Here is a 23,170-nt window from a genome sequence, read left to right as displayed (position 1 = left end):
GTGTAGTTGACGTATGGTGTCATATTAGTGCCAGGGCTACCGGTCCATCGGCCACTCACTGCACATCAGGACAAGTGTGGTCCCGTCCAGCACCACCCGCTGTCATCACACCGGGACTGACCGCATTCCCTGCACTGCCCCGTTCGTCCCTGTGATGTACTACCTTCATCTGTGCCCCAAGCTCCTGCGCCCCCCCCATTGGCCCCCCCGCCCAGCAACCACCAGTTTATTCTTTGTGTTTATGAGTTGCTTTTATTTTTGTTGTTTGGCTTTTCAGATTCCACATGAATGAAATTGTACGGTATTTGTCTTTCTCTGACTTATTTTGTGTAACATACCCTCTAGCTCCATCCATGTTGCTTTAGATGACAAGATTTCATACATTTTGACGGCTGAGTAATACCACGGTGTACGTACCACATCTTCTTTATCCATTCATCTGTCGAAGGACATCTGGACTCCTTTCACAGTTTGGCTATTGCAGACACTGCTGCTATGAACGTGAGGGTGCAGGTGCCCCTTCAGATCACTATCTTTGTATCCTTGGGTAAATACCCAGTAGTGCATTTGCTGGGTCGTAGGGTAGCTCTATTTCCAACTTTCTGAGGAATCTCCATTCCATTTTCAGGAGTGGCTGCACTAGCCTGCATTCCCACCAACCGTGTAAGAGCATCCTCGCCAACATGTTGTTACCTGACTTGTTCATTTTCCCCATTCTCACCTGTGTGAGGTGGTATCTCATTGTGGTTTTGATTTGTATTTCCCTGATGATCAGTGACGTTGGGCATTTTCTCATGTGCTTGTTGGCCATGTATGTGTCTCCTTTGGAGAAATGTCTGTTCATGTCTTCTGCCCATTTCTTGACTGGATTGTTTGTTCTTTGAATGTTGAGTTTGGTAAGTTGTTCATAGATCTTGGATACTAGCCCTTTATCTGACGTGTCATTTGCAGTTCTCATCTCCCACTCTGTGGGTTGCCTTCTAGTTTTGTTGACTGTTTCCTTTGCTATGCAGAAGCTTTTTATCCTGATGAAGTCCCAGTAGTTCATTTTTACTTTTGTTTCTCTTGCCTCTGGACACGTGTCTTAGCAAGAAGTTGCTGCAGCCAAGGTTGAAGAGATTGCTGCCTGTGTTCTCCCCTAGGATCTTGATGGATTCTGGTCTCGCATTTAGGTCTTTCATACATTTTGAGTTTATCTGTGTTTATGGTGTGAGGAAATGGGTCCAGTTTCATTCTTCTGCATGTGGCTGTCCAATTTTCCCAACACCATTTGTTGAAGAGGCTTTTTTCCACTGGATATTCTTTCCTTCTTTGTCAAAGATAAGTTAGCCACAGAGTCTCATTTCTGCATTCTCTGTTCTGTTCCACTGATCTATGTGTCTGTTTTTGTGCCAGCACCATCCTGTCTTGATGACCACAGCTTTGTCATACAGCTTGAAGTCAGGCACTGGGATGCCCCTAGGTTGGGTTTTCTTTTTCAGCCTTCCTCTGGCTATTTGGGGTCTTTTCTGGTTCCATAACAATTTTAGGATTATTTGTTCTAGCTCTGTGAACAATGCTATTGCTATGTTGATAGAGATTGCATTAAATGTGAAGATTGCTTTGGGTAACGGAGACATTTTAAGAATATTTGTTCTTCCAATGTCTTTCCATTTCTGTCATCTCCAATTTCTTTCATCAGTATTCTGTAGTTTTCAGAGTACAGGTGTTTTACCTGTTTGGTTAGGCTTATTCCTAAGTATCTTGGTTTTGGTGCAGTCGTAAATTGGATTGATTCCTTACTTTCTCTTTCTGGTGCTTCATTATTAGTATATAGAGATGCAACAGATTTCTGTTAGTTGATTTTATATCCTGTGACTTTACTGAATTTGCATATCAGTTCTAGCAATTTTTTGGTGAAGTCTTGAGTTTTCTATATAGGGTATTATGTCACCTGCAGAAATAGTGAAAGTTTGATTTCTCCCTTGTGGATTTGGATGCCTTTTATGTCTCTTTGTTGCCTGATTGCTGCAGCTAGGACTTCTAGTACTATGTTGAACAACAGTGGGGAGAGTGGATGTTGCTGTCATGTTCCTGACCTTAAAGGAGAAGCTCTCAGTTTTTCCCCATTGAGGATTATATCCGCTAGTGGGTTTTTCATAGATGGCCTTTATAATGTTGAGGTATGTTCCCTAAATCTGCTTCGTTGAGGATTTTTATCATGAATGGATATCGTACTTTGCCAGGTGCTTTGTCTACATCTCTTGAGATGATCATGTTTTTTATCCTTTTATTATATTAATGTGGTGAATTTTTTTTTTAAATGTGGTGAATTAAATATGGTGAATCATGTTGATTGATTTGAGAATATTGAGCTACCCTTGCAACCCAGGAATAAATCTCACCTGATCATGATGAATGATCTTTTTTTTTTAATGTATCATTGGGTTCAATTTGCTCATGTTTTGCTGAGAATTTTTGCATCTATGTTCATCAGGGATATTGGCCTGTAATTCTGGTTTTTAGTGGAGTCTTTTAAAAAAATTATTTGAGGGAGAGAAAGCACGAGAAGGGGGGATGGGCAGAGGGAGAGGGAGAAGCAGACTCCCCGCTGAGCAGGGATGATCTCAAAGTGGGGCTTGATTGCCAGACCCTCAGGTCATGCAATCATGACCTGAGCTGAAGGCAGACACTTGACTGAGCCACCCAGGCTCCCCTTTAGTAGAGTCTTTATCTGGTTTTGATACCAGGGTAATAATGGCCTCATCGAATGAGTTTGGAGGTTTTCCTTCATTTTCTGTTGTTTTGAATAGTTTGAGAAGAATAGTACACCTTATCTTCTTTATCCATTCATCTACTGATGGATACTTCCATATGTTGGCTGTTGTGGATAACACTGCAGTAAAGATCCGGGAGCTTGTATCTCTTCACACTTGGTCTTAGCCAAAAGGCCAAGAAGCAGTATCTGTCTCTTCTAATAAATATCTCTTCACAAAAATACCCAGAAGTGGGATTGCTGGCTCATAGGGCAGTTCTATTTTTTATCTTTTTGAGGACCCTCCACACTGTTTTTCATGGTGGCTGCACCAGTTTGCATTCCCACCAACAGTGCACAAGGGCTCACCTTTCTACACGTCCTCACTGTTGTTGCCTGACTTGTTCATTTTAGCCATTCTGACCAGTGTGAGGTCGTATCTCATTGTGGTTTTTTTTGTATTTCCCTAATGATCAGTGACATTGAGCATCCTTTCACGTGTCTTTTGGCCTTCTGGATGTCTTCTTTGAAAGAATGTCTATTTAATTCTTCTGCCCATTTTTTAATTGGATTTGGCGGGGGTGGGGGTCGAGGTGTGGTAGTTCTTTATATATTTTGGATATTAACCCATTATCTTCTCCCATTCGTTAAATTGCCTTTTCATTTTGTTGGTTTCCTTCATTGTGCAGAAATGTTTTATCTCTTGGAATGAAAGATTCACGTTTGAGTTCCTATATAGATTTCACAGGCAACCCCCCCCCCCCAACCCACAAAGATTGTATTCATACAATAAATGAAATACATATTATTAGGGAAGGTTTCCTATATGTGTGTGGTTTATTTTATTTTAATTTATTTTATTTATGTTAATAAATATTTATTTTAAATATTTATTGAGTGTCTGCTATGTGCTGTGCAGTGTGTTAGTGATAAAGTGGTGATCAAGGTCCTGCTTTCTGCTCATGGGGCTGTACTCAGAAGAAAGAGACTCAAAAAAGAAACAGATAAAATACATTTCTTTATGAGCGTGAAAAAAGGAGTAGAGCAGAGAATGAGGGAGGAGGCAATGTAAGGACTGCTGCTCCTGGTCCTGGGTGTTTAATGTGGGCAGGTTGAAAGGACTGTGTGAGGGTGCAGCATTTCGTGTGTGAGCCGACCAGAGAGAAGGCAGGAGCCAGGCTGGGCAGGAGGCCAGGTGTGTGGAGCTACAGAGGAACTGTGCCACCTGCACGCTGGAGATGGTTTGAACAGGAAAGTAGTATCTCTCGTAGTATTTATTTAAAAAATGAAATATTTGAGCTTAGGAAGAAAATCAAGAATGATTATGCTCATGAGAATGTTAATTTAAATGGATCTGTTTTATAGAGTTTAATGTTCATGTTTTACGTAGGCTAAAATAGTTGCTTTTCTTTTTTAGCTGGATGAACTACAGCTTTGCAAGAACTGCTTCTATTTGTCAAATGCTCGTCCTGACAATTGGTTCTGCTATCCTTGTGTATGTGAAATTTTGTGATTTTGTTTTTTACCTCGTGTGATGTACTATTCTAAGAAATTTTATTTCCAGTATGCTCAAGGATTATAATCCTTCCTCGATATTTTTATCTATATCACATTGTATGTGATTTTACTGAACATAACACCTGAAACCCAGGGGTAACCACTTGGCATTATCCATTTCTGACTTTAAAATGAGGAATTTAGGAAAAGACTCTGGGTCCCTTAATATACAACAAAGTGACTTTCTGCTTTTCCCCGCAGTGTTTCACAAGAAGTGTAGGCTTCGTGTGTGCTCGTAGCCGTGTGGTATCCCCTGGAGTGCCCTGTCGGGAGGGTGCTCACTCCCCGTGATTGGAGGGGCAGCACCAGGCCTGTGCTTCTCAGGCACCCCGACACCTCTCTGATTCCGTAGGCCTAGAGCAGGGCTTCAGACTCACATTTCTCCCCAGCTCCCAGTTGTTGGTCTGCACCTCAGGAAGCAGTGAGGGCGAGGTGTTTGCCAGTGTTACTCATATGCCTCAGCCGGCACGGGGACATCCTGGTCCCCGAGTGCTGCAGGCTGTCTCTTTTGAGAGAAGAAGGTCCATGTCGTTGCTCTCATGCAGATTATAATGTTTTTCTTGAAGGCAGAATCAATCTGGAAAGAGTTCTGTGGGTTTAGGAGCTAAAAAAAGATATTTTCAAGATAATGGACTATATTTACTAACTTGTTCATTTTTTTAAATTGAAATTTATTTTTTTAAAGATTTAATTTATTTATTAGAGCACGAGGAGGGGGAGTGGGAGAGGGCAGAGGGAGAAGCAGGCTCCCCACTGAGCAGGGAACCCGATGCTGGGGCTGGATCCCAGGACCCCGGGATCACGACCTGAGCCAAAGGTAGACACTTAACTGACTGAGCCACCAGGTGCCCCCTACATTGTTCATTATTAATGATGTGCTTGCATTTAATACTTTAAAAATAACGTGACAAAGTAAAACATTTTATTTCCAGATACCTAATCATGAACTAGTTTGGGCTAAAATGAAAGGCTTTGGATTCTGGCCCGCCAAAGTGCTACAGAAAGAGGACAACCAGGTTGACGTCCGCTTCTTTGGTCACCACCACCAAAGGTGAGCATGGCCCTGCACCATCACAGCTGACCCCTGAGCGATCATAGGGTTCCCATCAGGTGGTCCTTGGTGTTGGAGGGCCCCTCCATCTGAAATAGCCTGGAATTTATTCTAATTTGGAGAAACAAATCACATCATTTTTTTTTCTTTTGTATTTATTACCCATTGATTGATTTTGGTTAATTAGCTTTTACTTTTTTCTCGAGGATTCAATAGAATACATAAGCACAGCGGGGAAAAATTAATAAAACCAGGAAACCTACTACCCAGAGTAGGAAATTACTAATACTTTATCATTTTTACCTTTCTTTTTTTTTGGTTTTGGTTTTGTTCTGATTTTACAGTTTTTATTGAGTTCTACTTGGTTCATACCCTGCCCATCAGCATGTGCCTGACAGTGACTTCTGGAAATGGTAGTTCTAGTTTTAGGGCCTGACATGGTGGGATGCGGTGCTCGCTTTTGCTGGGATGGGGGTAAGGCAGGGGTTTGGAAGGGCTCTCAGAGTGTGGTTGTGCCACAGTTTCGATGAGAGGACGTGGTTGTCTTCTCAAAGCGCCGTTCGATGCCACACACAAAAGTAATTGACTCGGGAGCAGGAGGCCTTGTTGATGCTGTGGTCTAAGAACGTGTGTAAGAATTACACACGTGTAACTCCCAGACCTTGTTTCCAACCTAGATGTTGAGGTTCCTTTGCTAGGGAGATGTGTATAGCAAAGCGTAAAAGTTCACATTTTCGTAATGTAACAATACACGTATCCCAACAGTAAAAACTATTTTTGTTACTGTGATCTTATTTTTGCACATGAAGTACTTCATAAAAGAATGTGAACTGTACTATGAAATTGTAGCTACCTCTTTCATTGTGATGTCAGGGCCTTAAAATGTATAGAGCATTGAAAATCAGAAAGTGTGAAGTATCATTCTGAGTAACAGTGTCGTGAGTAGGGCTGACCGGACACCAGGAGGGTTCCCAGGCACAGGGGTCACAGGGACGGCACCACGTCCACTGCGTGATCTGAAAGGCAAGTCCATGAAGTGCCTTCTGTGTTCCCAATGGCTCAGGATTTCTGCAGTTGTCACTGCTGTGAGAATCTACACATGAGGCACTGTATTCCTCTCCGTGGTGAAGTTTTACTTAGTTTTCATTTAATTTAAGTAGAAGTTTAGTGGCAAGAATTTTTTTTAATTGAATTTAAATAAAGAATCTTAAAGAAGTTTAGGCAAGAAACCTGTGACTAATTTCGAAACAAGCAGTTCCGTTCCCTCACAGACAGATGCAGGCTTTTGTCCGGCCAGGAGACAGAAGTAATGCCACCATTCAGAGCAAGACGAGTGTGCTAATCATGTGGCTCTTAGCTGGTGTTTTCAGTGTCCTCCGCGCATCACACTCGGTGTATTGGTTTCCCGTCAGGACAGGCAGGCAGGTGGTGCATGCGTGGCAGGGACACAGGGCTGTGTTGGGGGGCAGCCCCGGAAGGCCGCCGGCGCTCCTAACCTCCGGGCTCAGACCCCTCGTCCCTCAGTGCATGCGGTTGGGGCCTCGGTCAGGGCCTCAGGGAAATGAATGACCTGAGCTTCGTGCGTGGTGTGCAGCAGATACTTCGTGAAGGCCAGCTTTCCTGCGGGTACCCATGCAGTAGGGCACAAGGTTTGTGGGATAAAACACAGTTCACTTAGAAAAACCAAGACTTCAGTTATTTTGTAAAATGCTGCTAGTTCTAGGTCAGAACAAGTGATCCTCAGAACTGTTTCGTGGTATTTTACAATTTTTCGTCCATGGTCAGACAGCTTCACAAGTATCTCCAACCATGCGTGCTATTTTCTGTCATTTAGTGTATAATACAGGTAATATTTAAAAGAACGTGTGAGCTAATCCGCTTGGGTTCTGAAGAGAGAATTTCCAGAGTTTTTTCTCCTAAATTTATTATTTCCTAGAAGATTGTATTGGAACACTTCTGGACAGATGGGACTCTGAGGACTTTACTGTAGAAAATACAGCTGATGGTTGAGCCCAAGAACCCCACAATCAGAAATTCACGTATGACTTTTGACTCCCTCAGAAACTCAGCTGACATCATCCTTTGTATATTACACACATGACGTGTGACACTCTGTGCTCGTGTTGGGGGCTGCACGGGCAGCCCAGTTGGGCCCAGTAAACAGTGACAAGCATGGACCTTAACACGTTACACTCTACCTTATTAGAAGATTTCACGTCTCAAAAAATGAACTTTATACATTTATAAGCATGAGTTTTAATTAAGCAACATGTCACACAGCAAGAGGAGATAGCTCCTACCGGCCACCTGCCGCACATTTTCATTCGTACTGTTTTTACAACCGTAGGCATGTTTCAGTAAACATCTCTGGTGCTGAGGACTTCACACTGTTCTACAGTGTCACTACTAATAAATACTATTTTGCCAGTTCATACTTTCTTTATACATAAGTGGGAGAAAAAAAATTCTAGACAAATGGTCTTGGACTGGTCCCTTCTGTATGTTCAGAACGTGCCTGCCCTCCCGGAGCAAGTTGTCACGCTCCAGGAGGAAAGGCAGCTCCACAGAAGTGCGGTTTTTCTAGGATTTGCAAGGTTTGCCTGCCCGAGGAGAAGGTAGCAGGAAACGAGCATGCCCGGTATAGGCTGCCACTGCCGCCAGGGTGTGCAGTCAGCAGGGAGTCACGGGCAAGCAGCAACATGTCTCGGGAGTTCACTTAAACGCCAACACATCTCTGAGCCCTCGGTTTCTGACGGATGTGTAGATTCAGCCAAATTACATCCGACCTCTTTTTATTAGGGTGCCCCTATAAGAGTAGGGTGTTTTTTATAGATCATATTGCATAATCCGCAATCCTCTTTAAAAGTGGAATCTGATTATCTATAGGAGGTGATTCCAAGAGAACAGGGATGTGTGTATAAACCACACTGAGGTGTGGTTATGTAATTATGTCTCATATTAAGAACAGATGTGAATTATTTTTTTATATCCGAGTGATAAATGGACAATTTAAGGAGAAAAAGTACTCTCACAGGTCATAGATTCATCCCAGGTAGTCAGCACTGCTAACAGCAGAAATCTGTGTCAAATACACTGCATTTAAAAAGTGAAAGCATACTTGGCGCTTGCCTGGTACGTGAGAGGCCCTCGATGCGAACTGTTGACTTAAAGAGTAAATGTGATACTAACTCATCACAAGCTCATCATAAGATCAAACAGGAGCTCTTCCATCTGTGCTCTTTGAAATAGAGGTCAGAGTTTTTACATGTTTATTTTGTAGGGTTTCTAATGTCAGGTGAGACCCTGTGGATGGAATATTCAAAAATACCACAGGGCAGTTCAGATTTCACAGCCCGGCAGTCAGGTGTGTCGTTTTGACCGTGTGTGGACACCGCCGAGCAGCCAGCTCAGCTCAGGCCAGCAAGGCAGGCGCCTGCGTCCGTGGCTCAGGCGTGTGTGTGTGTGTGGCGATGGCCTCGGGCCGTCCCGAACAGTCGTCAGGCGGGCTTGGTGAGCCCCGAGACCGGAGGCCCACAGTGGAAGCTGACAGTGCGCACATTTACATGGAGGACGGACAGGATCAATCCGTGTTGGAGCTGTTTTCCCCCCTGGTGCTTGATGCTCTAGAGACACCTTCCCTCCTGGGGTGCACCTGTGTGCCCCCGCCGCCTCCAGAGCCCCCCGAGTCCCCTTGGCCACACTCCTTCCTGGCAGAGGCCACGTGTGCCCTGTGGTCCTGCCCGAAGGCCCAGCGTGGCGCATCCGCGGCGTGTCCTGCAGCTGCAGACACGGCCCCCCGGGGGCCGTGGGCCGTGGGCCGCTGCCTCTGGGCGCCCCTCGGTGGGGGAGCATTAGCCTGGGGAAGTTTCCTGGAGTTTGTCGGCTCCTTGGCTCCTTCTCGGTAGAGCTGCATACGGGTTCACATCCAGTCCTCGGGGTCTGTGTTGCCCGCAGTGGGTTCCTGGCCGTGATGACGGGCGCCTCTGTGTCAGGGTGCCTGGGAGACAACGACGTGCTGGAGCCGCTATGCGGTGGGTCACGGTGTCGGGGCCCTGCTGCTTGTACGGATCTTTGTGTACGCTCGGCTCTGCCGGCCTCCGCCCCAGCCAGGTGTGCGTGCCTCTGCAGCAGGAGGGCCGGGAGCCGCGGGGGCTGTGGCTGGGCTGCCCGGAGCCCAGAGCCCGCAGTGGGGCCGGTGCATTGGCCAGTCTCTCCCGCTCCGGTTCTGACCGTCCTCACTGCTTTCTCCTCGGTGAGCGTCTGCGTTGCAGCCGTCCCCCACAGCCTCGGGGCGAGGAATCGCCCCAGGTCCTACTTTGTACTGGATAGAGTCTACTAGCGTTCCGGAAATTTCTAACTGTGCCTCTGGTGTTCCTTGAAGGGCATGGATCCCTTCTGAAAACATACAGGACATCACAGTCAACGTTCACCGGCTGCACGTGAAGCGCAGCATGGGCTGGAAGAAGGCTTGTGACGAGCTAGAGCTGCATCAGCGCTTCCTTCGTGAAGGGAGGTTCTGGAAGTCCAAGAACGAGGACCGGGGAGAGGAGGAGGCGGAGTCCAGCATCTCGTCTACCAGTAATGAGCAGGTGGGTGTCCCTGTGAGAGGCGGCTGTGCACACAGTTGACGTGCCCTTCCCTTCTACAAACGTTGGTACAAAACCCACCCATGGGCCACCCGCAGCCTGGTCCTGAGCCCACCAGGGCCGAGGCTGCAAGGATTTGGGGGAGCTGAGCACAGGAGGGAACAGGTTGCTCACTGTTGTCTGTAGTGTCTGCAGTAACACGCTCTTACTTGTGTGATGCCCGCAGCTAAAGGTCACGCAAGAACCAAGAGCAAAGAAAGGACGACGTAATCAAAGTGTGGAACCCAAAAAGGAAGTAAGTTGCCCGCCCTGCAGTGTCCAGGTGGGCGGCTGTAGGAAGTGCCTCCCTGTCGCGGTCACGACGGTCCGCCCCAGGGGTGCCGTCCATTCCCTCGGCCCAGCTGGAACCCCACCGTCTGCCCGCCCGCCCGCAGTGCCAGAAGAACACGCACCAACCTGGAGTCTGCGTCGCACGGGGAGGGCGCTTTGCTGCACTTCCTGGAGCTCTCCTAGTTACTCAGCATTATGAGAAGCGGAGCATTTACCCGATCCTTCAGTTAGGTCAACGTTGAAAAACTGGAGGAAAGTGTGGCTACGCTCCGCCTCTCAAAGTTGTATGTCCATGCTCTAAAACCAGGTACTCATCTGGTGACCCATGCTCAGGACATCTGTTAATGAATCTGGTCCACAGCAGCGACTAAATTGATAAGGGTTTTATGTCTTATATGGTATTTTTCTTTCGTCTGTCTGGAAAGCAAAGACTGTAGTGTTCATATGCCACAAAATGAAGTTCCTGTTTTAAATTCTTGCTATTCATTGCGAGAAGTTTTGGGGGCTTTTTTTTTGTTTTTGGTTTAGTTGTGGTAAACTACACATGACACAATTGACCATCTCAATTACATGTTTTTTAACAGTAGTTCATTACCCTAGTTTTATCCTCCTAGAGCTCGTTCTGGAACCAGGACTACTAACAGGCGGCTTCGTGTCGCGTCTCAGCACTGTCCTTGCTCTGCAGGAACCAGAGCCGGAAACGGAAGCCGTGAGTTCCAGCCAGGAGATCCCCACCATGCCTCAGCCAATCGAAAAGGTGTCTGTGTCAACTCAGACCAAGAAGTTAAGTGCCTCTTCACCACGAATGCTGCATCGAAGCACCCAGACCACCAGCGACGGAGTGTGTCAAAGCATGTGCCACGACAAATACACCAAGATTTTCAATGACTTTAAAGACCGAATGAAGTCTGACCACAAACGAGAAACGGAAAGAGTTGTGCGAGAAGCTCTGGAAAAGGTAAGGCCACCTGGAGAACCCTGAGCGTGACCGGAGCGCTCCGGTAGTGCGTAGGCAGCTTCTCTTGGGCATCAGCCAGGCAGCTCCTTTTTAAAACTAGAACCATCATATAATACCTTTTATAACATTTGATTGCTAGTAAACCTTGTTTTCCTTCACCTAAGACGTGTACTGCTCTCAATGAAACACAGGGAGGGGGTCCCCCCTTTCCGTAGGAACTGTGGAGTGAGGTGTGTGCATCGCGGGCGGGCCAGTCACGAGCTAATGTTCTCATTCCAGCTGCGCTCCGAAATGGAGGAAGAGAAGCGTCAAGCTGTAAATAAAGCTGTAGCCAATATGCAGGGTGAGATGGACAGGAAATGTAAGCAAGTAAAGGAGAAGTGTAAAGAAGAATTTGTAGAAGAAATCAAGAAGCTAGCAACACAGCACAAACAACTGATTTCTCAGACCAAGAAGAAGCAGTGGGTAAGTACGGTTTGTTCTCAGAGTGTGACCCATGAACATGTTCCACCCAGTGTCATGGTGGTGAAATGGTCTGCGATGCAAGTCACCTCAGAGAGACCTACGTGGTTATGCCAAGTTTATACCTGAAATAAGCTCAAATGTGAAATGATCAGCTCTAGATGGGTTTTATATTTTTACTAGAAGTCCTCTCCCCGGTGAGCTCCAGGTCCCCCGTACTGAGTACCGCTCAGGATTACTTCGCTGAGTCTGTGAACCCTCAGACGTGTAGTTACTGTGTCTGATTTACGGGACTACATCCATGCACGCGCCGTCCCTTGAGGTTGGCCTGCTGACTCCTCATGGCCAGGGCTCAGTCTCTGGAACCTGGTGTCAGCAGTCGCGACAGCAAATTAAGGATTTTCAGATCATGCTGCACAGCGTTTATATGTTAGTCTTTTCACTCGATTTACTATTCGATGGTGACGTCTCATGGGCCTCTGACTCCACGTAGAATCTGACACACGGTTCCTTTCTCACCATGTCCTGTTGGCGGCTCTTCCCTAGATTGGGAGCTCGGACCACATCTCAGCTAACTGGTGGGGGAAACGTTTGTGAGTCTTCATGGGATCCAGACTACCTTTTCTGAAGCAGGTCTTTCCACGTCCAGTAGGTGTTCCCTCAGGAAAGTGACCACTACAAATACCGTGATAGAGAAAGAAAAGGGAACTTAGCATCTAATTCAGAACTTGATAGGAAAAGCAGATGAGTAACGAGATAAATACCGCTAGACAGGAATTAAGGTGTACTCCAGATAATCCCCCGCGCCAGGCCCTGGCGCCCTGTCATTCTGTCTCATGCAAAGACAAGAGAAAGCTAGAAAGTGGGCCCTAGACTTATAAGGTTACTGAGGAATCAAAGAAATGAGAGGAGGCTGTAATAGGGAAAGGGAACGCTGCTCGTCTAGCATTCCCCAGCCGTGAGACTGCTGAAGCCCTGCTGGTGGGTCTGCTTCCCTGCCTCGTCCCCCACGTCAGTACCGCCCTGCGGCGCCCATCACTGCCAACACTCTGTGTGTCTCCAGCTTGTCGCAGCTCCAGGGTTTCCTTCTTTCTCGGGGACAGACAGTACTCCACTCATCATCATCTTTCTTCACCCATGCCCTGGTGGACGCGGAGGCCGTGCTTTGCTGCACGTGCGGCAGTGAGCGTGGGGCTGCTCACATCTTTGCAGCATCCCAATTTCACTTACTTTGGGCAGATACCCTGGTAGGGAGATTGTGGGGGTCGGAGGGTAGCTCTATTTTTAACTTCTTGAGGACCCTCCATACTGGTTTCCACAGTAGCTGCACCAATTTGCAGTCCTCCCCACAGTGCAAGAGGGTTCCTCTTTCTTTCCATCCTCGCCAACACCTGCTGTTTCCTGTCTTGTTGATTCTAGCCACTCTCACTGGTGTGAGGTGGGATCTCATTGTGGGTTTGACTTGCATTTCCGTGGTGATGAATGATATTGAGCATCTTTTCGTGTGTCTCCATGTCTTTGCAGAAAGATCTTTGCAGGCCCTTTGCACATTTCAAAAAAATTAGGTAGTTGTTTTTTTCTACCGAGTTGTTAAGAATTATTTATATGAACCACATATATCATATACAGGATTTGTAAATCTCTTCTCTCATTCCATAGGCTGCATTTTCATTTTATTATTTCCTTTGCTGGGCAGAAGCTATTAATTTGATGTCTTCCCACTTGTGTAGTTTTCTTTTGGTGTCAAATCCAGAAAAATCCTCTCCAAGACCAATGTCAAGGAGTTTATGTTTTCAGGTCTTACATTCACTTCTTTAGTCCATTTTGAGTTAACCAGTGTTTGGGCTACAAAAGTGTTCTAGTTTCATCCTGCTGTGTGTGAGTGTCCACTTTTCCTAGCCACCAATTGAGGAGACTGCGTTTCCCCATTGCGTATTCTTGCCTCCTTAGTCGTAAAGTAATTGGCCCTATAGGTGCGGATTTATTTCTGGACTCTGTTCTCTTCCCTTGATCTGTACATCTCTTTTTATAGCAAAAAGGGAGCTACTTCCATTTACATGCATTTTTTTAGATGAGGAATTGAAACTTATGAGATTAAGTGGAGTGACTAAAAACACTCTACTCATCATGTCATTTCTAATAAGATGGAAAAGATTTAAAACTATTATAATCAAATCTTAGGACAGAAAGTACACAGGTATATGACAGATCCTGGAAAATGGATGTAAGACAAGCTACAAATGAGAAACAGAGAGATGGGGAATGAATGAGTGAATGCATAAGTAAATGTCAGGATACTTGGGAGAAAGGATGGTGCTACTTAAAATTAACCATTTAAAGATGAGGAAACGGAGATGGAAGCTAAAAAGCTTGGTCCAAACTCACATGAGTAATTAGCACTAGATTGAAACTCAGGACTCATTCCAGCTGTGTCCAACTTTACTGAAATTGCAATAAGATTACAAGACATCTCAAAAGATTAATATTGATAAGAAAGCACAACATACCCAGTAACGAAGAAAATTAGAGGCTAGGGTTTTAGGTCCCACCTGTAGGCTTTCTCCCTGGTCCTAATACCCAGGACTCTGACCGCCAGCCAAAATTCCTGCCTATACATACTTGTCTGGGGCTGTGTCCAAGTGCTGGATGACATCCAAGCGCAGCCCTCTCTCGCTCCCTGGTACCTGTTCGTCCTCACTGTGAGTGTCTGAGATCCCACTTTTCTTCTGTTAACTTAGCTTGAAATGGTCGTGTTTACTTTCCCCATGTCCAGATAGTCCAATGCTACGTGGATTCTTCACCCTGGTGTAGACCAGTTTTCAACCTCAGTACTGTTAACATTTGGACCAAAAACTTCCTGGGGGCAAGGTTAGCCAGGTGGGGCTAGCCCCCCTGTAGACTGTAGGTGTCCCCATCCCCGGGCGCCGGTAAAGTAAGACTAAAGCAAAGAGGGAGAGAAACCACAAGAGACTCCTAACTCTAGGAAACAAACAGGGTCCCTGGAGGGGAGAGGGTTGGGGGATGAGGTGACTGGGTGAGGGGCATGAAGGAGGGCACGTGACAGGATGAGCCCTGGGTTTTACATGCAACCAGTGAGTCACTGACCTCTATGCCTGAAACTAAGGTTGGCTAATACAATTAAGAAAAGAAAGAAAGAAAGAAAAGAAAGGGAAAGGGAAAGGGAGAAAGGGAGAGAGAGGGAGGGAGGGAGGGAGGGAAGGAAAGGAAAGAAAGAAAGGAAAGAAAAGGAAGAGGATAATTGGAAATAGGAAGTTCAGGCAGTTCTCTCTCAGAGTTTGTGAAGGGCAGTAGAAAAATGAGGGTGGTGGATCAAAGGAGACGTGAGGCCTAGGTTTTTAAAATTATGCTAAAATAGACATAGTAGCGGTGAAGATGGTAAATTTTAAGTGTACACATCAGTGGTGGTAAATACACTCATGTGCTGTTGTGCAGCCATTACTACAACTCTTCCTTCTCGTAAGACTCAAACTCTGCCTCTACGTCACCATCCTGCTTTGTCTTTACAGTTCTGACCATTCTTTGTATCTCCTCACGTGTGATTGTACATATTTGTCTTTTTGCAGCTGGCTGTTGGACTCAGCACGATGTCCTCAAGGTTCATTCCTGTTGTGGCAGAAGGAAGATTTCCTTCCTCCTAAGGCCGGGTAGTATTCCACCGCACGGAGTGTGGTGTACACGGCCTCTTGTTACCCATCTGCTTGTCCACGGGTACTTGGGTTGCTCCCGTGGTTCTGCCCCTGTGACTGATGCTGGCATGAGCGTGGGTGGACAGAGCTCTCTGAGCCCGTGCTTCCAGTTGCTTGGGGTCTACACCCGGAAGTGGAGTTGCAGGGCTCTAGGGTAGCTCTGGCCATTTTCTGGAGGAGCCCCTACCTGCTGTCTCCCACACTTGCTGCACCAGCTTGCGTTCCCACCAGCCGTGCACGAGGGCTCCCCTTTGTCTACAGCCTCGCCAGCGCCTGTTGTTTCCTGCCTTCTGGCTTCTAGCCGTCCTGACAAGTGTGAGGTGGCACCTCGCTGTGGTTTTGATTTGTGTTTCCCTGATGATCAGTGATGTTGAGCATCTTCTCTTGTGCTCATTGGCCATTCTTGTATCTTGGGAGACGTGTCTGTTCTACTTCTAGGCCCGTTTTTGAGTCCGGTGGTTCGTTGGTTCCAGAAGTTGTGTGTCTATTCTGGGTATTAATTGCTACCAGATGTAAGCTTTATAGATCCCTTTCTCAGACTGCGGGTTGCCTTTCTACTCTGTAGACAGTGTCTCCTGAACACACAAAAATTTCAAGAGTTTTTGTGAAGGCCACTTTATTTTCTTGGTCACAAGAAATCATCACCAGATTCAGTGTTGTGAAGCTTTTGTCCTTTGTTTTGTTCTAAGGGTCGTAGCGCCGTAGGCCTTACATTTGGGTCTTTGGTCCATTTTGGGTTAGTTTCTGTGTGTGCCGTTAGGTGCGGGTGCAGCCTCCTCCTCTGCATGTGGAGATGCAGTTTTCCCAGCTTGGTCTGTTGGAAAGACCGTCGGTTCCCCATGGGGAGGTCTTGGCGCTCTCGTCAAAAGTCCTTTCAGTGTCCGTGTGAGGATTTCTCTCTGGGCCCTCGCCCCTCTCCCTTAGTGTGCGTGTCTGTCTTTATGCCGGGGCCATGTGGCTTGGTGACTGTAGCTTCGGGTAGTAGGTTTGAAATGAAGTGTGAGTCGTCCAGTTTCTTCTTGTTTTGGGGATTATTTGGGCTATTTGGGATCTGTTGAGGTTCCACATGAATCTTAGGATGGGCTTTCTATATCTGAAAAAAGCTTCATGGAGGTTTTGATAAGGATTGCACTGACTCTGTGGGTGGGTCCATTTTATCTAGTTTAATCAGGTTTTTTTTTTTTTTTTTTTTTTTAAGATTTTTATTTGACAGAGCACAAGCAGAGAAGCAGATGCCCCTCTGAGAAGGTAGCCTGACAAGGGGCTCAATCCCAGGACCCTGAGATCATGACTTGAGCTGAAGGCAGACACTTAACCAACTGAACCTCCCAGGCATCTCTATTCAGTTTTCTAATGTGGAATAGTTGATGAGACTCACAGTCCTTCATATTTCTGTAGAATCAGTAATAAGGTCCCCACTTTAATTTCTGATTTTAGTAATTTGAGTCCTCTGCCTTTTAGCTAAAAGATTGAAAAGATCAATAAAATTGACAAAAAAACAATTTTGGATTTCACATATTTTCCCTATTTTTAATCTCTGCTGTAATCTTTACTGTAATCTTTATTGTTTTTCTTAATGGCTTTGAAGTATTGGTTACTGTTCTTTTGGAGGACCTTGTAGGACTCCCCTGATCATTTCTTGTGGGGCAGGTCACAAGTTCCCTCAGCTTTTTTATATCTGGGAATTTTAGAAGGACAGTTTTGCTGAATATATATAGGATTCTGCGTGGACAGTATTTCTCTTTTGGCACTTGAAATATATCAGCTCCCTGTCTTCTGGCCTCCAGAGTTTCTGATGACAAAGCTGGTGGTAACATTTTGAGGATCCTTTGCATGTGGTAGATGCTTTTGTAACTTGGGCTTTCAAAAGTTTGGAGATAACATGTCTTGATATTTACTTTCACATCGTCTATCAGATTGAGAAGTTTTCAGCCATTATCTCCTCACATGATCTCTACCCTGTCTTCTCTCCTCCTGCTGAGACTCCCAGAACACGCATCTTGGTACATTGAACAGTGTCCCCCCAGTCCCTCAGGTTCTGCTCACTCTTTTTCTGTCTTTGCCCATGTTAGTTTCTGTTGTCCTAACTTCTGCTCAGATTTGTCTTTAGAGAATCACTGTTTCAGTTAACGGGACTTTTCAGCTCCAGATTTTCTTTTTGGTGTTCTTTTAATGGTATTTCCACTTTGTTCACACCTCATTAACTTCCTTCACATCTGTTTAGTTCTTTGAGCATCTTTAAAACAGCTATTAAAGTCTTTGTTTAATAGCTCTGCTAGTAGGCCCTTTTCAGGGACAGCTATTTTCTTTAAGTGCTGTTTCTTTCTTTATATACCTTCATTTTTTTGAGGCTGAATACTACTGGACATTTGAATCTAATTTTATGGTAACTCTAGAACTGTTTTCTCCCCTTTTCAGGTTTGCTGGGTTTTGTAGGCTGTCTTTGTGCTGAGAATCCATCTGAGGCATAAACTTAAGGACTTCTTAGGTCTTCTCTGAGCCTCTCCTTGGGCATGCACACTTCCTAAACTTCTCCTTATATGCAGTTAGTTTTGCATATACACAGCTGCCACTGTGCGGCTGGATGTAGGAGGCACTTGTTACAGTGCTAAGAGCTGAAATTGACCAGAATTAATCAGAATTTACTGTCCACTACTTCCCTGGGAAGTTGGGAGCCTTCAGCAGACTGCAGAGTTCCAAAGTAGTTACCCAAGACAGATTCTACCAAGGCAGTTGTTTTCCACATGGGGAGAGATTTGTAGTGCCTCCCGCCCTGTCATCTTTCCAGAATCCTCTCTGTGCACATCTGTATGCTGATGGGAATGAGCAGTAGAGGTGAGAAGTTGGTGTGCCAGGTAAGCTCATGTTCACTGGGGACTAAATGCTACAGCTTCCACTGCCCCATTGTTACCCACCGTTCAGCTTGGTGCATAAAACACACCGTCATCTTCCTGGTGACAGTGGCTGAAGGCTGAGCCACAGAGATCTTTAAAAGCTGAGCTTCCAAAGTGTCCACTTTGAGCCACTCCCCCCATTTAAACACGGACCTGATTTCTCACCTGCAGTGCTACAACTGTGAGGAGGAGGCTATGTACCACTGCTGCTGGAACACCTCGTACTGCTCCATCAAGTGCCAGCAGGAGCACTGGCACGCTGAGCATAAGCGCACCTGTCGCCGGAAAAGATGAAGGCGGGTCTTCCGGAGAAGCACCGACGAGTACTCTTCGCAGACACAGCAGTTTTTGTTTCCAAGAAGCCAAAATTGTTTAGAATTTGCTTCCCATTTTGCACCAGCCTTTAAACACTTTTCGTGAAGAAATTTTGCACAGTAGTTTAAATCTTTTGTTAATGCTCCTCCAGAGTTTTTCAGGGGGTAAAAGTAACATCAGTGGAGGGTATTATTTTAAATAAATTTTAATTGAGAATTTGTTGCATTTTCAGCAAATTTTAAAACATTTTTAGGTTTTACAGAGATTTTAACCTTTAAACAACAGATCTTTAAAAAAAAACAACAGGTGAATACAAGTGAGTTTCACAAAGAAACGTGTAAAATAGATCTGAGTGTAAGAACTACAGAACTGTTTCAGAAATAAAACATACTACCTTGATGTGAAATTTATTTCTTAACCTTGTTGAGCTGGTTTTGTTCAGCTTAAGTCACTGTTTAAAGGCATTATCTGTTGGTTATGCCAGTGGGTATATGATTGAATTTAGGGAACAGGGTTGACACAGCAGGTGCTAGACCTGCATATTTTTTCTTAAATATTTCCCAATTGTGTTTTTCATTATTTCTTTTCAATATATAACTTTTATAACAAATTATTAGCTTTGATCTTGTAGTTTAAAATTGCAGGGAACTGGGGTAATCTTTTACTGAGCTGGATCTTAGAGAAAAATGAATATTTAAATTTTAAAGTTTGCACATTTCATCTTCGTCCTAACATGAGTGCTTGTAACAAGATAAAAAATAAAAAGCCAAAAACTACCTTTATCCATCCATGAAATTATAGATGAGGCATACAAATTTCTTTAATGCTTCCCTTCCCTCCCCAAGTATCATCTGATTGCCTATTATCTGGTGTCACCTCGTATATTGTAAATTAATACTAAAAGGAAAGAAAGCACTTAAGTTTCACAGAGGCCGTTATGTTTGTAGTAATGGGTCATTGCCTACTAATGAACTCCATCACTGTACACAGAATGAAGAATAATGCATGTTAATTTTCTTGTATTAAAGATGCCGTGATTTGTAAAAAGTCTGTATTTTGCGGAATGTCTGGATTAAGAAGCATTACCAATAGGAATGGATCGATAGTTGAATAATGATTTTTTATACATAGATATATGGAATACAGCCAGGAAAACTTAAATTACTTTTTTTTTTTTAAATCTCACCATTTATGTTTTTTTCAGAGACTGATCTTAGACCAAGTCAAATTCCCATTTATCATTTAGTTATTTTTAAAGGTTAGAGAAATAATTTGTAAATATTTATTTAGACCTTTGATATTTATTAAAGCAATTACACACCATGGAAGTGAAAGAATCAGGAGGAAAACCTTTTAAAAAGTTTTCTCCAGGTTTGTCAGGGTCACTCTAAAGATGAAAATGTAACTAAGTCTTCTGTGAAATAATCCTCCATCCAGGCCTGATGCTGTTGAGGTGGTGACACAAGTTAATTGACAAGCTGCTGCCCGCAGCCCGCTCCGCACCAAGCCTGAGTTAGCAACTGGGCGTCCTGCTCCCTACCCGCTGCCTGTGATCTGTCGCGACTCCGCGGGGCCCGCGGTCTCGGTAACCAAGAACACTTACCTTCTCTGATTGTTTTTCAAGTTTTAAAACTTCGATCCACCCCTATGAGAGCAAGTTCTTGTGGAAATATTTTTGGTGTAAAATCATTCCAGAGTATGTACTATTTAACTGATAGCTGCATGAAAGTAAGATTCGTGTTACTTTGGCTTTTTGTCTCCGTTGACACGGTTGCACATTTCCAAGTTACTACAGCGTGAAAACTGTGTGTTTAAAAAAAAAAAAAAAAACAAATTAAAAAAAAGAGATTGTGGCCTGGTTTTGTAAAAGTTTTAGGTAAAATTACAACTGATTGTTTTAGGAATCATTATTAAAATTTTTCTGCAAATCATAAAGCTATATCAAGGTGTTGAGCTTAGCCACTATGCACATTGTAATTACTCATCGTGGCTGTCCAGTTCTATGATGCATTCTGGCATTTTGTAAGCTGCTCTGACTAGCAATATATAGATTCATTTAATGTGTTAACATTGGTTAATAAATGTATTTAAAAAAACTGGCTTTAATAAATTGTTGGTTTCACCCATTCCCCTATGCCAAACCACACACAGCCAGATCACCTGGTGGCCCTGTACCGAAGTTACCATTGGTGACTTCACCTTTCTGTGGAGGCAGGGTCTTCATCACTTAAACATTTGAGTGGACTTTCACCAGTCCTCAAAAAGACTGAATGTACTTTCGCTGTTTCTTGAAAAATTCAGGTCTGACTACAAAGCCCATTTTCTGAACCCTCATGCTAGCCTGAACACTGTCTTGCATCAAAGTCATCCCATAAAGGCCGGCGTCACCCTCCAGATCATCACGCAGTGATGGCTTAGCCCTCGTCGGTACCTGGTTCCATGGTTCTCCCACTGCTGACGTCAGGATCACAGGAGAACTGGCTGGAAGTTTGTTGGGTTCCACACCCAGCATCTGCACTGCTCACAACTTCCCAAGTGTTGGTGACAGGGCCATCCTTTCACGAAGAGCCACTTATGTTTGAAAATAAGCTGCATAATAAAACTGTAGTATTTCGCAGATTCCCAGGGCCCATCTGTAGGCTCCTCACACCCCAGGAGGATCCAGGTCCCTCAGGTTAGGAATCCCCGATCCATGGGTCTTCTGTGACCTGAAGTAGACCCTCTCAGACTCACGTACACAGAGATCACCTGGGACTCTTAACTAAAACGCAGAGTCTGGCCCAGTAAGTCTGGGGTCGGTGGAGCTGGCATTGTGCCATTTCTCATCATCTTCCAGGTGATGTTGGTTCTGCTGGCCAGGGGTCACGGTGACAGGTAGGGATATTCGCGAAACTACCACAAAATAATGCTCTTGGATGGAAACCTATAGTGTCGGGCACATAGGTAAGTTTAAGTTTTCTAAGAGCCACATCTTCATCTAATGTATCCAAAATGTTTCAATATTTAATAGGCCAGTTAATGAGCTCTTTAACGTGCTTATTTTGCACAAAGTCTTCGAAATCCAGTTGTGTGTTTTAGGCTTTCTACCGTCTCCATCTGACTAGCCACGTTTCCTTCACATGTGGCCGATGACTGCCCAGGATGGACAGAGCAGGCTCAAGAAAACCTTTGCCTTGACAAGTGGCACCCACCACTGCCTTACCCGTAGGCAGCATTTACTCAGCAAATGTGTATTTGGGGGCCTACTCAATAACCTAGCAGCTGACATGAAAACTCCGTTTTTGCCAGAATTTGAGCTGATAGACTCTGATCTCCCACTGGAGAGAAAACAGAGGCCCAGAGCTGCCCAAGTTGAGAACCACGTCCCTAGCGTCAGCCCCTGGAAGACCGTACGTGCCTTAGTAAAGTCTTGCAACTACTAGTCCCTATCTTCCAGGACCAGGACGGAGTATAGCCGAAGGGGTGGGATGCTAAGGGAGCGCAGAAGACACAGTGCAAATACTGATTTGTTCATCCAGCTAACAACTGCTGGATCTCCAGCGTCTGTGTTAGACGCTGAGCACATAATCAGGCAGACTTGAGAAAAAATGTCTTTGCCAAAGAGGTCTACTGGGTTAAGGGTTACGGACATTATTTTTCTTCAAAGTAATGAGAGATTTGATGTTTAAGGAAGGCAGAGGACAGGAGGGGAGGAGTCCTGGCACCAGAGACCAATCGAGATCCTGCACAATGCCTAGGAGGCGATGACGCGAGAGGTGAAGCTTAGAGAACACTGCCCTTGAGAAGTTGGTTCATGAATGGGAAGAAGAAAAACGGGCGTCATGTTTAGGACAAGAAGAGGAACATAAGTGACGTTGGCATCGTGGTGGGTGAGGTGCTCAACAAGGCTCAGACATCCACTAACCGCAGTGCCTTTGTGGTTGCTGTGGGCTCCAGCACCCAAGAAGAGCCTCGTCCGCTGGTGCACGTGGAGACGGGCAGACACACCTCCCCGTGGGCTCTGGAACCAGTGGGGCGAAGAACCTGCCCCAACCCTTCCTGTCACGTTCAGGAGAACACCTGGAGAGTGCTGAGCTGAGCAGATACCCACAGAAAACAAACTGCAGGAATCCAGGAACCCTGACAGCAGTTTGGTTCTCAGCTTTGCATCCTCAAGGAAAGACTGCACAGGGCTGACGGGCAGCTGCAGTGACCTCCGCGCAGGAGAGAAGAGCAGTCAGGAGACCGCAGCCACCCCAGTGGTGCAGGACGCAACTGTAGAACCCGCGGGCCCCGAAGTGGGGCCTCTGTGACTGGCAGGAGGAGGAGAGGCCCGACACAGAGAAGAAACCAGAGGGTGGTGAGCAGATGCAGTTCCCGATGACTGCACTCCACAAGAAGTCCACCAGCAGCCTCTGGGAGCACCAGGCACAGGGTATCCCCGATGCCCAGGAGCAAAATCCACACAACCCCCTGCCCTGCGGCTGCTCCTCATCCTGAGGGCAGCAGTGAGAGTACACTCTGAGGTCAGGAAAGAGCCAGGACCTGGGCAAGGGAGAACCCGCAAACATGGCACTACCTTCTGGAAAGCAGGGGA

The 23,170-nt window shown here is 45.4% G+C and overlaps 1 protein-coding gene across 18 annotated transcripts in view; it reads left to right on the top strand.

The window, feature by feature from the left end:
• The window catches only part of ZMYND11 (zinc finger MYND-type containing 11), a 128,517-nt gene extending 108,873 nt beyond the window's left edge, over nt 1-19,644 (top strand). For all 18 annotated transcript variants that reach the window (XM_077897388.1, XM_077897379.1, XM_077897397.1 and 15 more), the window contains 7 exons: nt 4,152-4,229; nt 5,224-5,342; nt 9,724-9,931; nt 10,155-10,223; nt 10,944-11,216; nt 11,496-11,681; nt 18,451-19,644. In XM_077897388.1, the coding sequence (XP_077753514.1) occupies nt 4,152-4,229; nt 5,224-5,342; nt 9,724-9,931; nt 10,155-10,223; nt 10,944-11,216; nt 11,496-11,681; nt 18,451-18,573 (1,056 nt within the window). In that variant the 3' untranslated portion in view covers nt 18,574-19,644. The remainder of the gene's footprint in view (nt 1-4,151; nt 4,230-5,223; nt 5,343-9,723; nt 9,932-10,154; nt 10,224-10,943; nt 11,217-11,495; nt 11,682-18,450) is intronic.
• The last annotated feature ends 3,526 nt before the right edge of the window (nt 19,645-23,170 follow it).

This window comes from Canis aureus, chromosome 5 (assembly GCF_053574225.1).
Source record: "Canis aureus isolate CA01 chromosome 5, VMU_Caureus_v.1.0, whole genome shotgun sequence".
NCBI classification, from domain to species: Eukaryota; Metazoa; Chordata; class Mammalia; order Carnivora; family Canidae; genus Canis; species Canis aureus.
The sequence above is the reverse complement of the archived record's forward strand: the minus strand, read 5'-3'. Positions and strand labels throughout refer to the sequence as shown.